We start from the raw sequence: 19,783 nt of genomic DNA, 5'->3' as shown, positions 1-19,783 counted from the left end.
CTTTATCTGAGGTGGGAGCCTCTTCTCCTCTTCAGTATCAGCTTCTTAATTTTGTCATGGAAGGTCTCATTAGGGTTACTGGGATGTTCTCCCTTACTGAGGTTGGGTTGACTCATAGGGCTGGCTTTCTGTAAAATGGCTTGAAAGTGGCAGCACTTTCCAACACGCTTGTGCTCTGTGATAAATATGTACAAGGGCCTTGATCACAACTTGCTACTTCTTGAGCTGTGATGCTAGACAAGTACCGCTATTCATAAAAACGTCTATGGTCTCGGATGATGGAGAGACACTTTTGCAGAAGTAGAAGCTTATATGGCCTCCATAGTTGCATATCTTGTCAGGGGGTAGCAATGTCTCTAAGAATGCCTTCATCAATACAAAGGGTAGACTGAAACACCAAATACCACCCCTGCTCCTACTGTAGAGTTACATGCATCTGCCATCCATTATAGGCTGAATGTCTGTTCATTGTGAAATAATTTCCTACCATGTCAACAATTTGCTGAGCATGGTATGTGCACAACTAGCTAACTTCTTTGCCTTTCCAGCAGTAGATAAGATTCTACCAACTTGGGGTATGTCTACACTACAGCGCTATTTCGAATTAACTTAATTCGAAATAGCTAATTTGAATTAAGCTAATTTGAAATAGCGCATCTACACACAAAACTATTTCGAAATAGTGTTTTGCTATTTCGAAACAGCACGTCCACATTGAGTGGAGCCTGAACCGAAGTTAAGGATGGCCAGAACCAGTGCCGGCAGGGCATCAGATTAGGACTTAGTGTGTGGGGCTGCTGCTTGAAGATATCTGAGCTCCATGCTTACAGGGACCTTATTCCACCCCGGACAGACAGTTCTCAGGGTTCCCCGCTTGCTTGTCTACCTCGATGAGGGACAGCAAAGCAGTCCAGTCTTGGAGTGCCCTGACTGCCCACACTCGGGACACCACAGCACTAGGCCACATGGAGCCAGAGCTGCCCCTGGGCATGCCAGTGCGTCTCGTGGGGTCGTTGCCATCAGCCCGGCTGCACTTGCTGCAGGTTGCTATCCGGGGGGGTATATCGGGGGGCTGTCAGGATCCAGGAAGCCCTGCAGGAGAGCTTCCAACCTGAGGAGCCTTCAGAGCCACCCTGGTCCTCCCCACCGGGGGTTCGTGCCCCATTCCTCCCTCGCGTCCTTCCACCAACCCCTTCCTAGCCCCCCTTCCTGATGTCAAATAAAAGACATTTATGTTCAAAATAGAAACTGGGTTTACTGAACAAAACTGGGGGGAGGGGGGAATGAACCTCTGGGGAGACTGGGAAAAGGAGGTAGGAGAGGAGAAGAGAGGGTGGGAGAGGGGAGGGGGAAATCTGGGAGGAGGGAGCTGGAAGGGGGAAGCAAGGGGAAGAAGGGGGAGGGGAAGCTCAGAGCCCAGGGTTGGGGGTCTCGCCAGACCAACTTGATTTTCATGCAAACCTGCTCCTGGATTCACAGTGGCCTTTGGTGGCCAGGCTGACAGCTATCCTGCCATAGACAGCTGCATTTCTCCATCTAGTGCGGGGATCATGGATGTTGGGGGCACCCCCCCCAAACCTGAATAAGGTCCATGATCTCCACCCTGGACCAGGAAGGCACCCGCCTTCTCCAGCCACTGTCAGGCTCCTGGGAGCTGGCAGACTGCTCCTAGGGAGTGATGGAGGGCTGGCTGCCAGTGGCTTGCTGGCTCATGTTTTGGGGCCACTGGGTCAGGGTGGCCACTGCTGGCTCTGGGCTGGCAGACTTGGAGCTGGCACAGGCACTGTGGCCAGGGTCTACCCCTTTAATGGCTCCAGGGCTAGGGGAGAGGAGAGTAAGTTTTCCTGGTTGTGCCCAGAGTGGCCACCATGCTCCCTGGGAAAGACTGGAGGCCCCCTATTTCGACTTACGCGTCTACAAAGCACTTAATTCGATTTCGAATTTGGTGTTACTCCTCATAGAATGAGGTTTACCAAATTCGAATTAAGCACTTCACTATTTCAAATTAATTTTGAAATAGTGGTTTGCCTGTGTAGATGCTATTAAAGTGAATTCAAAATAACGGCTGTTATTTTGAATTAACTTTGCAGTGTAGACATACCCTTGGGGATTTATTCCCTGTGCTTATTATAGGGAACAGTGCCACAACTGGTAACATCTTTCCCATCAGAAAAAGGCAAAAAACAAAATGTTAATGTTGCTCGTTGTATGACCAAAACCAGACTGTTGAGTTTTTTGGCTTCATCAACTTGCTCCTTCATTTTTCTACTACCTATCCGATGCCTAGAGTCCCTCTTGGCACTCTAAAAACATCTTTTCATAGCCAGGAAAGTACATATGGCAGAGTTGAACTGTGGTAACATTTGTTTCAATTTGATCTACCGGTAAGTGTTTTTTTTCCCTGCCAGCTATCACATGACATCCGCTGTTGCACAAGTTAAATGTTACAGGAGATCACTGTGAAGAGGCTGATTCTGATTTTCTGAGAATGTGAAAATATCAGCTGCATTATATGCCCGGGGTCTGTGATTTTTACATTTGTCTCTATGATCCCATAATCCAGTTCTAGCCCAGAGATATTATACTGTAATGAAAATCTACCTATATCACCTAATAACTTGTAAAGGAAAAACTGATCCTTTTATCATAAGTGTTTTATACTCATGATGAAACTGGAGCCTGCTTTGGCATATTTCACCAAAGGTTTATGGAAGTCCATTTCAGTTGCTTTCTATTAAGTGCTATTCCCTACCCTTTGAGAAGTGTTGCTTTTATTATCAGCCAAAGAGTATCCGTTTATAATGATAGGACCTGAAATCTTTATTTGCCATCACATTTGGTTCCAGAACATTTGACACAACACTGGGATTCTGGGGCATAAGAATTCAATAAAACATTAAGATTGGTGCAGCATTTTATCACTTATCAAAAGAATTTGGGAGCACAACGGTGATCGTTTGCAGTTCTCCAATCCCTTTCACATTAAGAAAAGGGAGCAGTGTTGACATACTATTTCCAAGTCATCAACATAAAAGGCATTACCTAGAACTACTGTATGGCATTATACTTTCATTTATGTAAAATAAGAGTATAGCATATACATTTTAACAGAGCATACATTTCTGAGATATTGATTTTGAAAATAATCCCAAAATATCCACTGTTTCGAGAATTAATTCTTCCATAAAAGCATTACATGGTGTTAAAACTCTTTTCACAATAGGGAACAAAAGATTAATGGGGTTTCTGAGTAACTCTTAAAGCGATTAAAATTCATCACTGTGGAGGAGTCCAGGCTACAGAAAGCTACTTTTTGAGCATTCCCATTTTATTAGACAAAGAATGATTGGCTTCAGTTTACAGTGTATGTTGAACATCTTGTTTACTGCACACAAACTTTTACTTAGCCTACTTAAGAGTTGAGAGAGACAATTTATCAGGAAGGGGGAAATTCATTGTTTGAAAACTTACTTTAGTAAAAAGATTTAACTTCTGACCTAGGAAAACAGGAAAGGGTAAAAGTTATTTACCCTTGCTTTAACCGTGAAAAAACATAGGCTAACCTCTGATAGTATAATATTACCGACTGCCATTTCCTGCTGCATATCCCAAGTGCAAAGACACAAGGGCCCCAGGGACTGAAGCAAGTATTTTCCACATAATTTTTTCAAACTGACTGAATTCCAAGTTTCTCAAGCTTCAGCCTTTATTAGAGAATGAGATACTATTATGAAGTTTTACATGAATTCAATAAGCCAATGAAAATTGTAGATCCTGTTCATACTTAATATACAGAATAGACTTTTACTTACATATTTATTTTTATTTACATAAACTATAATTAAAGTAATTAACCAGACATTTCAAAAATTAACACACTAATATAGTCTGAAAATTGTATGGGAATGAATACATACTTAATTGTTTATGCCAATGCACAGTATTTGCAAGAAAATATTTCTACAGAAATATATAAAACTATTCTTTAATACTATAATATTATTGGGAAGTCAGCAAAGAAAAGTTTTTTACACAATAAAATCTATTCATTGCTACCATGAAAAACTGAATAACAGAATCAGAAAAAGGATACAAGAAAATTATAAAAATGCACTAGAAATACTCTTCGTTTTCAAGTAAAAAGGAAAACTCTGGCTTTTCCACTTTTACTTTCACACAAGAGAACTTTAAAAAATCCTATTTAGAAGTTATTTTGTTAAGCTCAGGCTGTTCACCTTAATTTAAGATTTGAATTGTATTTCATCTATTTTTAAAATACATAAACTACACTGAATGATGAATATATCATCCCCTCACCCCCAAAAGTTCCATGCAATTACACCTATGTATAAAGGGTTAATTACATGAACTACTGACACAAATGCCCTCAATTATCACAAAGCTATCAACAACATATTCTCATTGCCTACCATAAACTCTTATATAGGAAGCTTGCTGTAAGTTTACAATCTCAGTAACATTCAAATTAAAATATTGTTTCCCATTAGTCCAAAGCTTGATTTCAGAGTTTCATTTTAAGCACAAAGTGCTGATTTTCCCCTCTTGTGGAAGTATGCCTATAATTAGATTCTCATGAAGAACTTGGCAATTGTTTAAGTTTGAGGCACTAAATATGCTTTTCTTTATGAAGCTGAAAAGTCAAAGTCTTTTACTAACAAGTATTTACAGAGAGTCAACAGAGCACAACAAATCACTTACCCTCTTTAGCCACGTAAAGTGCTTGTAAATATCAATCTCACCATCCATGCTTTGGGCCCATCTCAGCAATTATATTTCCTGGGTTACGATGAACTTTTTGGACAGAGGACAAAGCTTTGTCTTGCAGAATGCAATTGCTACTTTTCCCCTTTCCATCGCCTACTTCTAAGAGCATGCATCTATGTTCATATTTTTCTTAACTCTCCTGCCTATGTTCCTAAGGCTTATCCCAAACTCTGCTGACAGATGTATATACAACACACAACTGCATAAACTTCAGATTCTCCCCTCCGAGCATCTGTTGTTTAGTTGTTGGGTTTTTTTTTGTAGCTTATCAGTAGTGACAAGCAGCAACATCATTCTAAAAGCTTCAAAAGATGTATCGTGCCAGATGGTCTCTTGGAAAAAAGGAACCTTCCATAGTAGTCTTAGCCTGCAGTAACTGTTCCCTGTTAATGGCAAAATAACAAGCTAAAAATTACTAAGCTCTCATAGAGGAACAATTTTCAAGTAATGCCTTCACCAGCTCTCTGTTTCAAGAGTGGCTGGAACTCATTACCCAAAGACCCCCTATTTCCTGTCTCTGTTTTACTCTGTGTTTCTCATAACACTACTTAGCTTCTCAGTTTATATCAAGCTGGGATTAAACCTAAAAATAAGTCCTGCTCTTTGTATTACTTGCTGACTCTCACAGAACACACTGTAAAAATAGAAGGGATTCAGGAAAGACCCTTACGGATAAGTCAAATAGTTTATGAACACGACTTTTTCCAGACAGGGCTGTATTTCATCTTTACAAAGCAAAATGATATGCCCCCAGCTTTTTACAGTCTTTTTTTTAACTGCAACTGAAGCCACATTGCATGGCAGTGTTTCAAACTTGAAATGCCAAGATGAATGTATAGTCAAAGCAATGGCTCTATTGAGAGGGGAAGTCTCAGGCATTTCTGCCTGTTCTAGTGGTGTCCCCTAGTGCCTCCAGACAGAATTATGGCTGTGACTTTAGTTTTTCTTTATGAATTCCAGTTTCAGCTATTTAGAGTTGATTGGTAAAATGCCCTGACTTGAAAATGGGAAATAAAGAACTCCATATGAAGAGTTATTTTGGACAAAAACATTTTAATATTTGCAAGAAGTTAAACCACAGATCCAGGTCATTTCATCAGCTGAAAAAGCCATGATGCCTCGTGAGTGTGTTGTTTGACAGAATGGGGTTTTCCTCCTTGCACAATGAACAATGGCATCCTTACATAAAAGCCTACAGGTTCCCTAGCGAAACTCTTTCTGATCTTAAAGCAGTGATGGGCAACCTAGGCTAGTGAACGAGCTGCATGAGTAGCCCTCCTTCATCTCAGTAGGTCACAAGATTGGCATAACCAAGACTGTCCCCCAAGACAGGATAGTTTTGCTAATTGCACTTGGGAACCTAGAATTTACAGGGTGTGCCAAATGACCCATAGCAGTGCTCTGATTTGATGCAGAAGGAGCAAACGGTTCTTACAGTCAATGTTCTGTGCAATCAGCACACGCTCCACTTCATGTGTCCTTGCTTTACGAGTATGTCACATTAGTGATACTGGTAGGAACACCCCTCCCCCCCACATTGTGGATGGAAACCAGCAGAATCCGACAACCCTCTGCATGAGCAATGGGAAATGAAATGTCTCGCGGGCCACATACGCAACCCCACTTAAAGGAAGCTTAGCAGCAGGAAGAGGGAAAGCATGCCAGTAACCGTGCCTTGCGATATTCCCAGACAGAAAGTACAATCAGGAATTTGATGCAGTATGTTTCCTTGAAAGACAATTCTTGTTTGAATCTGCCTCCCTTAGCTACACCCCAAAATACACAGGTCTCAAGTACAAATCTTCAAGACTGGAAATGTTAAAGAACAAGTTAGATAAACATCTCACAAGGATGATTTAGATAGTGCTTAGTCCTTCCATAAGTGCAGGGGACTGGACTGAATGACCTCTCAAGGTCCCTTCCAGTCCTACGATTCTATATGGAGGAGTTTCTGCAGTCAAAGAGGTGATGCCATGTTATATCAAGTCCTCTTCTGCAGACAGGGTCAAAGGAGCTCTGTTCAATATCTTCCAAGGCAAAAAGCAGAGGGGAGTATCCCTGTTTGCCGTTCTGCGTAAAGTTCCTTTTTCTCATTTAAAGTCACATGCTGGGGAAAATGTGTAAGATTTCTAAAGAATGAATGAGATTAAAAATATCTGGAAGTGCTAATATGACTAAGGCTTGTATAAACCTCTGACGATGTACCAGAATGGTACAATGTCAAATATACAATGCCAATTGTGATAGGCCTTTGAAAGAATTAGGATAGGTATAGATGCATTCCAGGTTTGTCTCATAAGTGTTAACTGATAGCTGGCCTCTGTTGGTAGGAACGGCTTCTCTTCATAATTCAGCAGTTCTTGACATCTAGCCCAGCCTTCCCATATTTGCCTGTCTTGTCAACTGTCTATAGCATCAAAAGCTCATAAAAACACCCACTTCTCACGTGCCTATACTATATGACTTACATATATTCAATTAAACATGCCCATTATATGTGACAGCAACTGACCTGGGTGACATACTGGGGACCTCACACTAAAAATACACAAATTGTTACGGCCTGAGATAAAGAGATTTGAAAGTTCTGAAATATATTTGCATGCAGGACAACAGTTAGTTACAATTTAATTTTGGGCTTTCAGGTGTAAGTTACATGTTATTTATATCTCTTGTGAGGAATCAGATATCCTAAGCTTTATCGATTTCAGATTGTTTTCCAATCCTCCAGATTTTCCAAATCTCCCTCATTTCAGACCATTTTTAAAAATAACTTGCCTCTGTTAAAAAGCATTCCCCCATTATGTTTTTAAATAGTTAGCTAAACCCAATAATAATTTCTTTAAAACTTATCTCATTCAAAATGTCACTGCTTGACTAGGGATGTGAGCGACTAGTCGACCACCCGATAAGCCTAGCCTACTTAAGCCAAAGTCACTACTCAGCTAGTTCCCTCTGGCCTTCTCCCCTCTTCCCCCTTCTCCTGTATTAGAGGCACCAAAGGGGGGACGGGACAGGAGCTGGTGCTGGGGGGAACTGGTTATGGACAAGGGAGGCAGAGGTGGAGCAGGGAAACTGCATGAGCGGGGACAAAGCAGGGTTCCCCAGGGTGCCTCTTCCTTTGAAATGTACAAGAGCTACATGCAGCTCTTGTACATTTCACAGGCAGGGCCACAGTGGGATAGCAAGTGCCCCCCTTACTGAGTACTCGATTAGCAGATTAATCAAAATTTAACATCCCTATGCATGACATCAATAGAATCAATTAATTATGTTCAAAGAAAGCTGCATTACTTTACTACTGTCTGAGTACAATATTCACAGACAGGTGAACAACAGCTCTCTTGCTACAAAGAAAATTTAAATTGCTAACATACCGTATTCCTGTCCCATGATTTGTTTCAGTTTTCATGTAACTGCACCTTGATTTTGTCACAGTCATTCTTCCTGACTACAAGGTAACACTGACAGAATTTCTGGTTCTCTTACACTCAGTCAGACCCTTATCAGCTAGGAATGTTGACAAAGTACATTCCAAAACAGTCACATGCTTGCTGTTAGCCTGTCACCTACATTCTGGATTTTCTCTCCTGTTGAGCTTTGGCCCTAAAGAGTTTCAAGTACCAGATGAGTGAAGCAGCAGACAAATAAAATGTGTTAAGATTAATCAGAGTATTTTTTCATTCAACTAGAAAGAGGAGATGGTGTCAATGAGGTGTGTAAAGATAAGCTGAGGGAAATGTTACAGTTTGGAAATATTTTCCTATGGCTACTATTATAATGCTCCATTAAGAAGCCACTATCAACTTCTAATTGTTCCCTTTACAAAAAACTGAACAGGCAGTCTTCCATTCAATCCAGACCATTATTTTCTGTCTGGTATTTGATTTAGTATTTTACCTGAGCAGTTTTAGTTATCAAGAAATGTTATCTCCCGTATCCCCCCAAAACAGAGGACACACAACATATATAAGAATATAATCTGAAACATTCATCTAGACATATTAGCAACAAAGGAAGATGTGAGATGGACTCTGCTAAAATTAAACTCTTTGAAATCAACAGGCCCAGATAATTTACACCCAGAAGTCTTAAAGGAATTAAAGAGTTCTCTGAACCACAAAAAAACAAAACAAAACAAAAAAAAACCAAATCTTGGAAAAATAGGGAAATTCCCAAAGGATTGGAAGACTACTACTGTAGGTCCATTTTCTTTAAAAAAAAAAAAAAAAAAAATGTTGGAGGAAAGTAAAATGGATGACCCAGGGAACTATAGACCAGTTAGCATGTCTATTATCCCAGGTAATATAATGCAATGGTTAATTTGGGATTCTATCAACAAAGAATTAGAGGCTAAAAAAATTAAAATGCCAGTCAGCTTCATTTTATGGAAGGAAGGACTTGTCATACAAACTTTTTTTTTTGTCCAGGATTACAGATCTGCTTGCTAAAGGTAACTGCGCTGACATAGTATAGCTGGATTCTCCCAATGCATTTGACTTAGTGTCACATAATACTTTGATTTAAAAATTTACATTATATGGAATTAACCAGGCTTGTGTTAAGTTAATTAAAAAACGGATCTGTTGACAGAACCCAGAATGTAGTTGTTCATGGGGAAGTATCAATGGGTACATCTACACTGCAGAGTTTTTCTAGAATAACGGCCGTTATTTTGGAAAAACAATACTAGCATCCACACTGCAACTGCGTTATTTTGACAGAAAGTCGAAATTACGGATGGCTTTTTCCGATGGCAGTAACACTCATTCTATGAGGAATAAGCCTTTTTCCAAAGGACACGGAAGAGGGACATCTTTCAAAAAAAAGAGGCCTTCAGGAAATAACACAGGTGCCCTGCTAGCCACTCGGTCCACAATCATCACAACTCTATAGTTTCTGTCTCCTGGCAGCTCTTAAAGCTACAGACGCCAGGGACAGGGCTTGTGGCAGGAAGCTGACCCAGAGAGCTTCCAGACACCACACGGCTGCTGGTGCCTGATGTGTGGGCACACATGTCCCAGCCACAAGTCCTACAAGAGCCCACTGGCCCTCTCAGGGAGCATGCACAGGGCTCCCAGGAGCCTGCCAGGGGCCGAAAAAGGCATGCACCATCCTGGTCTGGAGTGGAGGTCCTGGCCCTCCTGGAGGTATGGGGCAATAAGGAGAACCTCCAGGATCTCCGCTCCATCTATGGCTGGATGGCTGAGAGCCTGGCCATGAGGGGCCACACCAGAAATCTGGAGCAGGTCTGGAGCAAAGTAAAAGAGCTCTGGCAAGTTTTTAAACTGGCTCCCCTTGTGGACCAGCTCCCACTTGGCACCCCGTGCTGCTGCTTCTGATGCAGAGGCAGCAATGCAGGGTGGCAGAGGGCTCCCCTGATGTGGGGCCGGAGCGCACTGGCTGCTGGCCCCACCCCCAGGGAGTATAGAATAATCAAATAACCGATAATATTTTATGCAGTTACTCGACTGTTCTGTTACCTGATATCTAATATCCCTAATTCAGACCTCTACAGGCAGTCCCCGGGTTACATACAAGATAGGGACTATAGGTTTGTTCTTAAGTTGAATTTGTACATAACTCGGAACTGGCTCCAGATTCAGCCGCTGCTGCTGAAACTGACCAGGGGCTGACTACAGGAAGCCCAAGGCAGAGTTGCTCTGCCCCCAGCTTCCTGGAATCAGCCACTGATCAGTTTCAACAGCGGCTGAATCTGAAGCCTGGGACAGAACAGCTGGGGCGCTGCCGGGTAGGTCCCCCCAGGACCAACCCGGCAGCACCCCAGCTGCTCTACCCCAGGCATCCACAACAAAAGCCTGGTCTGCTGGGGGGGGGGGCACTAGCTGCACCCCCCCCTCCCCAGCAGACCAGGGACACCTGGAGCAGCTTTTCTCGCCCCAGAGGATGCGGTGGCGGGACCACTGCGTGTATGGGTGGTCCCGCCGCCCGCGAGTTCCGGGGCGAGAAAAGCCCCGTTCGTAAGTGCAGATCTGACATAAGTGTGTGTTAAATGGAAATAATGAGTTTCCATTAGCAACTGGCGGTCCTCGGAAAGATTTACACTGAGAGAAGGGGTCCATGGGCCCAAAAGGTTGAGAACTACTGAAATAGAGGCATCCCTGGCCTCTCCCTCAGAGAGACCTCCCCAGGCTCCCTGCTGCTCCACAAGAGATGGGGTCTATTACCACTCTGGTGAAATCACTGTGACACTCTAGTGCGGATGATGGACAGACTCAGTGGGTACATCTAAACTACATGGCTCCGTTGACGGAGCCATGTAGATTTGTTTGTTCGGCAAAGGGAAATGAAGCCACGATTTAAATAATCACGGCTTCATTTAAATTTAAATGGCTGCCCCGCTCTGCTGATCAGCTGTTTGTCGGCAGATCGGGGCAGTCTGGACGCTCCCCTGCCAACATGAAAGCCCTTTATCGACCTCCCCGGTAAACCTCATCCTACAAGGCATACTGGGGAGGTCAATAAAGGGCTTTCAGGTCGGCGCGGGAGCGTCCAGACTAGTGCGCTGAGCCGACAAACAGCTCATCAGCTGTTTGTCAGCACAGCGCGGCAGCCATTTAAATTTAAATGAAGCCGCGATTATTTAAATCGTGGCTTCATTTCCCTTTGCCGATCAGCCTAATCTACATGACTCCATCGATAGAGCCATGTAGTTTAGACACTCCCTGTGAGTCTTCCTCATCCAAGCAGTTGATGATTTAAACAGCATCTTAAGATGCCACATGAAAACATTTGGTACATCCACAGAGAAGCAAGACGTATCGTCTCTCTCCCGAGAGGGCTGTCATAACTTGTGTCTCTGGGTGAACAAGCCCTTTGTGAGCTCTGAGAAGAGGTGAAATGTTTTGACTTCCAGCTTCAAGTGACTTGTTTTTCTGTCTTTGGGCTGCATGTTGCCTAGACCTGAATGGAGTTAGCTGTGACAACACGTTTGAATTATTCTGACACAAAGTGAACCTGTGCTAAAGACCCCACGTCCAGTGAAAGAAAGCACTACCATTAGAAGAAGTCAATTCAGAGGCTCTCCAATTTTCTTCAAAGATCACCTCTACCAGGCAGAGGGGCTTTACTGATTGGTGCCTTATATTTTAAGAGTGACTACCCAAGATGATATAGTTAACTTTGGGCCCAATCCTAACTTAAAGTTTAAACTAGATCAGGCCCTTTGTAAGCAAGTTGGGAAGTGATCTCATTCGGCAATTAGTATTAGGTGTTATTTACATAATATAGGCATTGCCATCGTGGGATTGACATGTACATTTCTCGGTAGCTTTACATCTAAAATAGCCCAGCTCCATTGATCTCCACGGGAAATGGACCTTTCAGTCAGTGGTGGGGAGGGTTAGTGACATGGTCTTCTCCACCCTGTAGTTGTCATGGTTAGTTCAGTATTGTCATTCTGGTTTGTAGAAACTTGATAGTTTTGCAGTAACTTCAAAAACTGCAGTTGCAGTCCATCTCATTAGGGATGTAAATTCCCATTCATAAGTTAACCGGTTAATGCTGGGCCACACGGGGGCTGCTGCTGGCTCCCAGCCCCCTCTGGAGCAGCCCCTGTCCGCAGCAAGCTGGACTCCCCACAGAGAGAGGCTGCTCTGGACACTGGCGCAGTCCCTGCCTTGGAACCCCCAGGTCCTCCACAGACAGGGGATGCTCCAGACAAGAGCAACTTCTGTCTGCAGTGGGCCCTCTGCAAGGCTGGAGCAGCCCCCTGCCCACAGCAGGTGAGGAGTTGTTCCAGCTCCCTCTGATAGCCAGTTAATTGGAACCAGTAATCATCATCCATTAAGAGGACTAAGGAAGTTGTCCCATGAAACTATGGGCTGGTTCTGGATGACTCCCAGACCCTGAGCTAAATGGGGCTGCATCTACACTGCAAAGTAATAGGTCTCTGATCCTGGATCTCATCTCTAATTGAGGTTGGAACCCTAGTGCTGCAGTGTCCTGAGACCCTAGGTCTGGGGCAATGCAATTGCAGTATAGTTGCATGGGTGGCTCCTACAGTGCTCAAACCCATCCCTATTGGGAGAGGACTGTGGGAGGAGTTCTTGGAGGGGTCACATGACACCCTGTACTTCCAGTCAAATACTTCTGGACCCCGGAATTACTACCCCAGGTGTGGGACTTCTGGATTCAGGGGGTGTGGCTAATTTGTCCCCATTTTTGGGTCAGAAAATATGGTCACCATACATATACCCTTGGAGACTGGGGGAAAGAGGGTCAGGACCAAATTTTACTGGCAGGTTTTCAACTTGAAAATGCCCTATGTATCCAAATCCCCATGTCTGCAGTAAGGGAATGGTAAGGGGATGTGGTATGTCTCATCTGCAGAGTGGGAGTGTGAATGTACCGGAAAGGAAAATCAGGGCATTTTTGCCAATAGCAGCACCCATTTTGCTTGTGGTGGGAAAGGACTGGAGAAACAGGAAAAAGCATCTCCAACAACTTGTTCAGAGCCATTTGGCCAAGACCAAGTCACACTCCCAAGTAAAGCAGGTTGTCTCTTAGGGTATGTCTACACTACCCCAGTAGTTCGAACTAGCGGGGTAGTGTAGACATACCCTTAGGCTGAAGGAGAAACAATTTTAATTTTGAACCAAAACCTTGAAGTGGTATTTGTAATTCTGCATGTTGGAAGCACCAGTGAATAGCCAGGACAAATAAGACTTTTAATTTGCAGAGGACATCAAATAGTTGTGCCCTCTCTCCCCCATTTCTATGCCGGCATGATTAAGCCAGGCTCCTATTACATACACTAGATGAAAACATAATTCCCTGAGCAGGTGCAGGAGACTTTGGACCCTTTCCCAACTGCAGGTCATACTATACTATAGCTCTCTTACACCATTAGGCTTTCCCGGTAGTTCTAGCAATAAGTGGCTGTCTTCCCTTAGTTTATAAAGAGAGTATCACCAGTGCTGAGAGAGAAGCTACTATCTACTTATTCAGAGACATTTGCATACTCTTTGCAATTTCAGACTTTCTTTTTAATAAAATAAGAATTGCATTATGAGGCTTCACCCACCCTAAATTTTTACAGGTTATTTTTTATTTTAAAAAACTGGTCAGAGGTTTTACCTAAAGTATTTTATTATAATCTGGCAGGAAATGACACTCATTTTCCAGATTTGTTTTCTTTCTAGATTTACTATGCTCTAAGTTGAGAAATAATTAAGCCACTCTTTAGAGGTCTTAGTGCTACTGTACTGTATCATAATTATACTATATCAGGCAGAAGTATGACCCTTCTTTCAACTAAATGAGACAGGGTGGGAAAAGCACTAGGTTATTTTCCTGTTAAAGCATTCACTCCAGTCTTGAACAGGAAATAAAACAATTTCAGCATTTATTTCAGATTCTAAACAAAAGCCACCTGCATGTGTGTATTGTTTTATTTATGTGTATATGAGCTACAATATTTAGATTTTTTTAGCTATTCAGTACTGAAAAGATAATAAAACTGAAAATATTCAGCTGGAACCAAAGATGAAGTGCAACTCCCTAGGCAATGTTGTGCTTTTGGCTTGTGTTATAATGTACTGTTATCTTTATTGGGGGATCTATAGTGCTATCTTATAGATATGACAGGCCTGCTTGCCCAAATACATTTTATACAGATTGAATGACTGGATGACGGTTGTAAGCAAGTATACTTAGGTTTAGATTGTTCTATACAGTTCCAGTACCATTCCAAATCCAGCATTCTATATTCAGAAACAAATATTTTTACCAAATATTTTTACCTCTATTCCACACTTGTGGCACTGCTAGTTTCTAACTAGTTTTCATGATATAATAAAATAAAGCCCTCCTTATTCAGCCCTTGATAAATAACAATTCCTTCAACAAAAGCCTCCTCTCACAAGCAGCAAATTACCTTTATCTGCAAAATTGGAGCAGTGCATCATACTGTATCCACAAGACGAGCTAGAAATTCAGTGACAGTATTGGATGATGTATAGCAGAGCTATACGTCAGGTACATCAACTGAACATCAGATTGGATGATATAGCAGAGCTTTAGGCACAAGGGGAAAAGAACTTTTACAGATTTGTCAGCTGCTCACTGAAAGGGGACAACACATTCAAGACAACAGATGAGACTTTGATGCACAGGATTTGTCCAGATCCATTATTCAAAATCCTTGTAAAAGCAAATGTACAATTGCTATATCCTCAAAGGCTTCCCGAAAACACTCAGAATAGTTCTCTCCACAGGTCAGTCCTATGACTAATGTATCCCAAATGAGGGTGGGACAGAACTCTACATTTTTATCAGAGATGCCCTAAATCTAGCTCTGATCACTGTGAAGCAGAAATTCTAAGAGGTGGTCATGTTGGGACTATGGGGTACCACTGCTGGACAGGAGATGGGTGCAAATAATTATGGGAATGCAGAATCAGTGTTTACTTTTGAGGGGAAACATCTGGCGAGAGACAATTTACTCCCATTGGCTGTGAGATGACTTCTAAGTAAAGATGTAAAATCCCAATCAGTTAACCCTAATGTTTAACTACTTAACCGACTAAGCAAGATCCTGGGCTGGGGACTGCTCCATAGGGCTGCCGGCTCCCAGCTCCTAGCCCCAGCTAGAGCAGCCCTTGTCCACAGAGGGCCCAGGCTCTCCACGGACAGAGGCTAATCTGGATGTTGGGAGCAGCCTTTGCCTGTGGGGCACCAGGCCCGCTGCAGACAGTGGCTGGGACAAGAGCAGCCCCTGTCCATGGCAGGCCCCTGTGGGGCTGGAGCAGCCTCTTGTTTGTTAACAGGAACCAATAAGCACTAGCCATTTGGAATGATGGTTAACTGGGTGACCAACCTTTCACATCCCTACTTCTAACTTGTGGCTTTAGTTTGCCTACTGCTGATTTTTTTTTTTTCAATTTCTGCTGAACAGCTAATACAGTAACTGACTGCAATGCTGGTTACTGACGGGTTTTCATTTCCATGCAGGACAAAAGCTAGAATACATTGTATCTGTACTTGGTACTAGAATACCCACATCAAGTCCTGGCTTTTTCAAGGGGAAAGCCAATGCTATCTGGCAGAGCTGATGTGTAGAGACACTCCCACCAAAACTCCTCTCCCATGGCCACATTTCAGAAGGGCTGTGAGAAGAGTCGACATAACAGTTTTGGAAGTTGCCAGCTGACCAACCAGCCAGCTTTTGAGCCACTTTGTAAAAACAGTCCTATGGTTTTATAGAACTGGGTCCTATGTTTCCTCTATGTCACTTTATGACTGATGATTTGTGGATGATTAAGATGGAAATTGTTCTCAGTCATTTGGTAGCTCTGTAACCAATAAGCTTTGGAGCTTTGTACTTGTTTCTTTGTAATTTTTATCTGCTTTGCTTTTTACGTCCCACAACTTATTGTAAGCTCCCTGATTGTTGAACTCTGCAACTTTGTAATCTTTGTAACTTTCATCCAATTTGCTTTTTAAATTCTGTAACTAGCTCTAAGCTGCATCTCTCTGTGGTAAGAGAGTGTGTGAGTGGAGACTGGAGCATGTTTGGGGTCAGGGAAACAGCAAGGCTAGAACGTGGAGCCAGGTGATGACTAATTAAAGCGATCACAGAGATGTTGCTGCTCTAAACAAACAAAGGACCCAGATTGAGGGTCTGGGCAGGCTCCTTGGTGACGAATGTGGAGGAAGGACTCTGCATGCGTGACAGGAACTGCCCAGTTCCAATCAAAGGAGAGAGCACATGGCAGAAGCCTCTTTCTGATCAGCTCGCCAGGCGGGATCCATGTTTGCAGGCAGACACTCCAGATATACTATGCCTTGGCTATTTCTCTCTCTGCAGTTCTTGCCTGAGTAAGTGTGTGAGTGTCTGAGGGCATGAATGTGTGTGTGTGTGAGACAGCTCAGTCCCCTTTAGTTTAACCTTATAGTTATGGCGACCATATTTTCTGAACCAAAATTAGGGACACATTAGCCATGCCTCCTGCCACAAGAAGTCCCACCCCTGGAGGTAGTACTCCCAGGTCAAGATGGACACTTGACGGGAAGTAAAGGGTGTAATGTACATAAGAACATAAGAACATAAGAACGGCCGTACTGGATCAGACCAAAGGTCCATCTAGCCCAGTATCCTGTCTACCGACAGTGGCCAACACCAGGTGCCCCAGAGAGGGTGGACCGAAGACAATGATCAAGCGATTTGTCTCCTGCCATCCCTCTCCAGCCTCTGACAAACAGAGGCCAAGGACACCATTTTATCCCCTGGCTAATAGCCTTTTATGGACCTAACCTCCATGAAATTATCTAGCTTCTCTTTAAACTCTATTATAGTCCTAGCCTTCACAGCCTCCTCTGGCAAGGAGTTTCACAGGTTGACTACATGCTGTGTGAGGAAGAACTTTCTTTTATTAGTTTTAAACCTGCTACTCATTCATTTCATTTGGTGTCCTCTAGTTCTTCTATTTAGGGAACTAATAAATAACTTTTCTTTATCGGCCCTCTCCACACCACTCATGATTTTATAGACCTCTATCATATTCCTCCTCAGTCTCCTCTTTTCTAAACTGAAAAGTCCCAGTCGCTTTAACCTCTCCTCATATGGGACCCGTTCCAAACCCCTAAACATTTTAGTTGCCCTTTTCTGAACTCTTTCCAAGGCCAAAATATCTTTTTTGAGGTGAGGAGACCACATCTGTACACAGTATTCAAGATGTGGGAGTACCATAGTTTTATACAGGGGCAGTAAGATATTCTGGGTCTTATTTTCTATCCCTTTCTTAATAATTCCTAGCATCCTATTTGCCTTTTTGACTGCTGCTGCACACTGTGTGGAAGTTTTCAGAGAACTGTCCACGATAACTCCAAGATCTCTTTCCTGATTTGTCGCAGCCAAATTAGCCCCCATCATACTGTACGTATAGTTGGGGTTATTTTTCCCAATGTGCATTACTTTACACTTATCCACATTAAATTTCATTTGCCATTTTGTTGCCCAATCACTCAGTTTGGTGAGATCTTCTTGGAGTCCCTCACAGTCTGCTTCTGTCTTGACTATCCTAAACAGTTTGGTATCATCTGTAAACTTTACCACCTCACTGCTTACCCCTTTCTCAAGATCATTTATGAATAAGTTGAAAAGGACTGGTCCCAGGACTGACCCTTGGGGTTCACCACTAGTTACCCCTCTCCAATCTGAAAATTTACCATTTATTTCTACCCTTTGTTTCCTGTCATTTAACCAGTTCTCAGTCCAAGAAAGGACCTTCCCTCTTATCCCATGGCCATGTAATTTACACAAGAGCCTTTGGTGAGGGACCTTGTCAAAGGCTTTCTGAAAATCCAAGTATACTATATCTACTGGATCCCCCTTGTCCGCATGTTTGTTAACCCCTTCAAAGAACTCTAAGGGTATGTCTACACTACCCCGCTAGTTCGAACTAAGCGGGGTAATGTAGGCATACCGCACTTGCAAATGAAGCCCGGGATATGAATTTCCCGGGCTTCATTTGCATAAGCCGGGCGCCGCCATTTTTAAATCCCGGCTGGTTCAAACCCCGTGCCGCGCGGCTACACGCGGCACGAACTAGGTAGTTCGGACTAGGCTTCCTAGTCCGAACTACCGTTACTCCTTGTGGAATGAGGAGTAACGGTAGTTCGAACTAGGAAGCCTAGTCCGAACTACCTAGTTTGGGCCGCATGTAGCCGCGCGGCACAGGGTTCGAACCAGCCGGGATTTAAAAATGGCGGCACCCAGCTTATGCAAATGAAGCCCGGGAAATTCAAATCCCGGGCTTCATTTGCAAGTGTGGTATGCCTACATTACCCTCCTAGTTCGAATTAGGAGGGTAGTGTAGACATACCCTAATAGATTAGTAAGACATGATTTCCTTTTACAGAAACCATGTTGACTTTTGTCCAATAAATTATGTTCTTCTACATGCTTCACAATTTTATTCTTTACTATTGTTTCGACTAATTTGCCCGGTACTGAAGTTAGACTTACCGGTCTGTAATTGCCAGGATCGCCTCTACAGCCCTTTTTAAATATTGGTGTCACGTTGGCTACTTTCCAGTCATTAGGTACGGAAGCCGATTTAAATGTAACCCCTCTAAAAACTCCTTCTGCCATCCTCTACCAACATGAATGGGTTTGGCCCCCACAAGTCCCTTCCCCATGCAATTAGCCTGCAATTGTATCAGCCCAACTTGAATTGCATTAGCCTGGGGGGAGAGGCTGAGGGAAGCACCTCTCTAAGATTTTCCTCCCATGAGCAGAGTGAGTTCTGTCTTATGTGTCAGTATTGAGTCCCTTTGTGCCTGTTCGGGTGCGTGCCACTGTGGTACCCACATTATTAATAAATATCTTATAAACCTCTCCCTTTTCCCTCTGCTGTCATGTCTCCCACACTCCCCTTTCCCCATCTGCTCCCCTGGTGCCTGCTGCCCCCCCACTCCTCACCCTCCTCTGCTGTCCTGGCTACTGCCTTTCTCACTCCCCTCGGCTCTTTGGGGACCTGCCCCCTCCCCTGCACCCACCCTTCTCTTCCCCCTGTGTCCACCCTCCTCTAGCCCCACTTTGATGATTTGTAGCTACCCCACCCCATCCCCTCTCTACCCACCTGCCCTGTCTCTGCCCTCTGCTGCCCGTCCCTCCCCTCCAGTGTCTGCCCTTTTGCCTCACCGCCACAATCCCCTGGCACCTGCACCTTCCCTTACCCCTGCACCGTCCTGGTGCCTCCCCCTTCCCTGACAGCCCTTGCCCTCCTTCTCCCTGGTATCCACCCCCTCACTATCTTTTGCCCCAGTTCTCCTCATGCCTTGCTGCGCCCTCACACATGACTTGCTCAATCCCCTGCCTTCCTCATGCCCACCCCTCCTTCCAACCCCTCTTCTCCCGGCATCCACTCCTCCCCTCTCTTCTTCCCTCTTGCCCCTCAGGACATAAGTTCAGCATACCTATAGTGGATTGTTAATTCCTCAATTAATGAATCCATGTGTGTGTGATCTTGGG

General features: G+C 43.7%; 1 protein-coding gene across 12 annotated transcripts in view; it reads right to left on the bottom strand.

Annotated features, from left to right (window-relative positions):
- Window positions 1–19,783, bottom strand: part of PPFIBP2 (PPFIB scaffold protein 2) — a 247,702-nt gene that overhangs the window by 115,614 nt on the left and 112,305 nt on the right. The window contains exon 1 of one of the 12 annotated variants that reach the window (XM_075927837.1): window positions 8,163–8,313. The exons of 10 other annotated variants lie outside the window; for them this stretch is intronic. Coding sequence is in view for 1 of the 2 variants with exons in the window: in XM_075927834.1 (XP_075783949.1) it covers window positions 4,720–4,767 (48 nt within the window). In the remaining variant the exon portion in view is untranslated. Of the gene's footprint in view, window positions 1–4,719; window positions 5,516–8,162; window positions 8,314–19,783 lie in introns of those variants that run through there. One more of the 12 variants, XM_075927834.1, reaches the window with a different exon arrangement.

This window comes from Pelodiscus sinensis, chromosome 4 (assembly GCF_049634645.1).
Source record: "Pelodiscus sinensis isolate JC-2024 chromosome 4, ASM4963464v1, whole genome shotgun sequence".
NCBI lineage: Eukaryota > Metazoa > Chordata > Testudines > Trionychidae > Pelodiscus > Pelodiscus sinensis.
The sequence above is the reverse complement of the archived record's forward strand: the minus strand, read 5'-3'. Positions and strand labels throughout refer to the sequence as shown.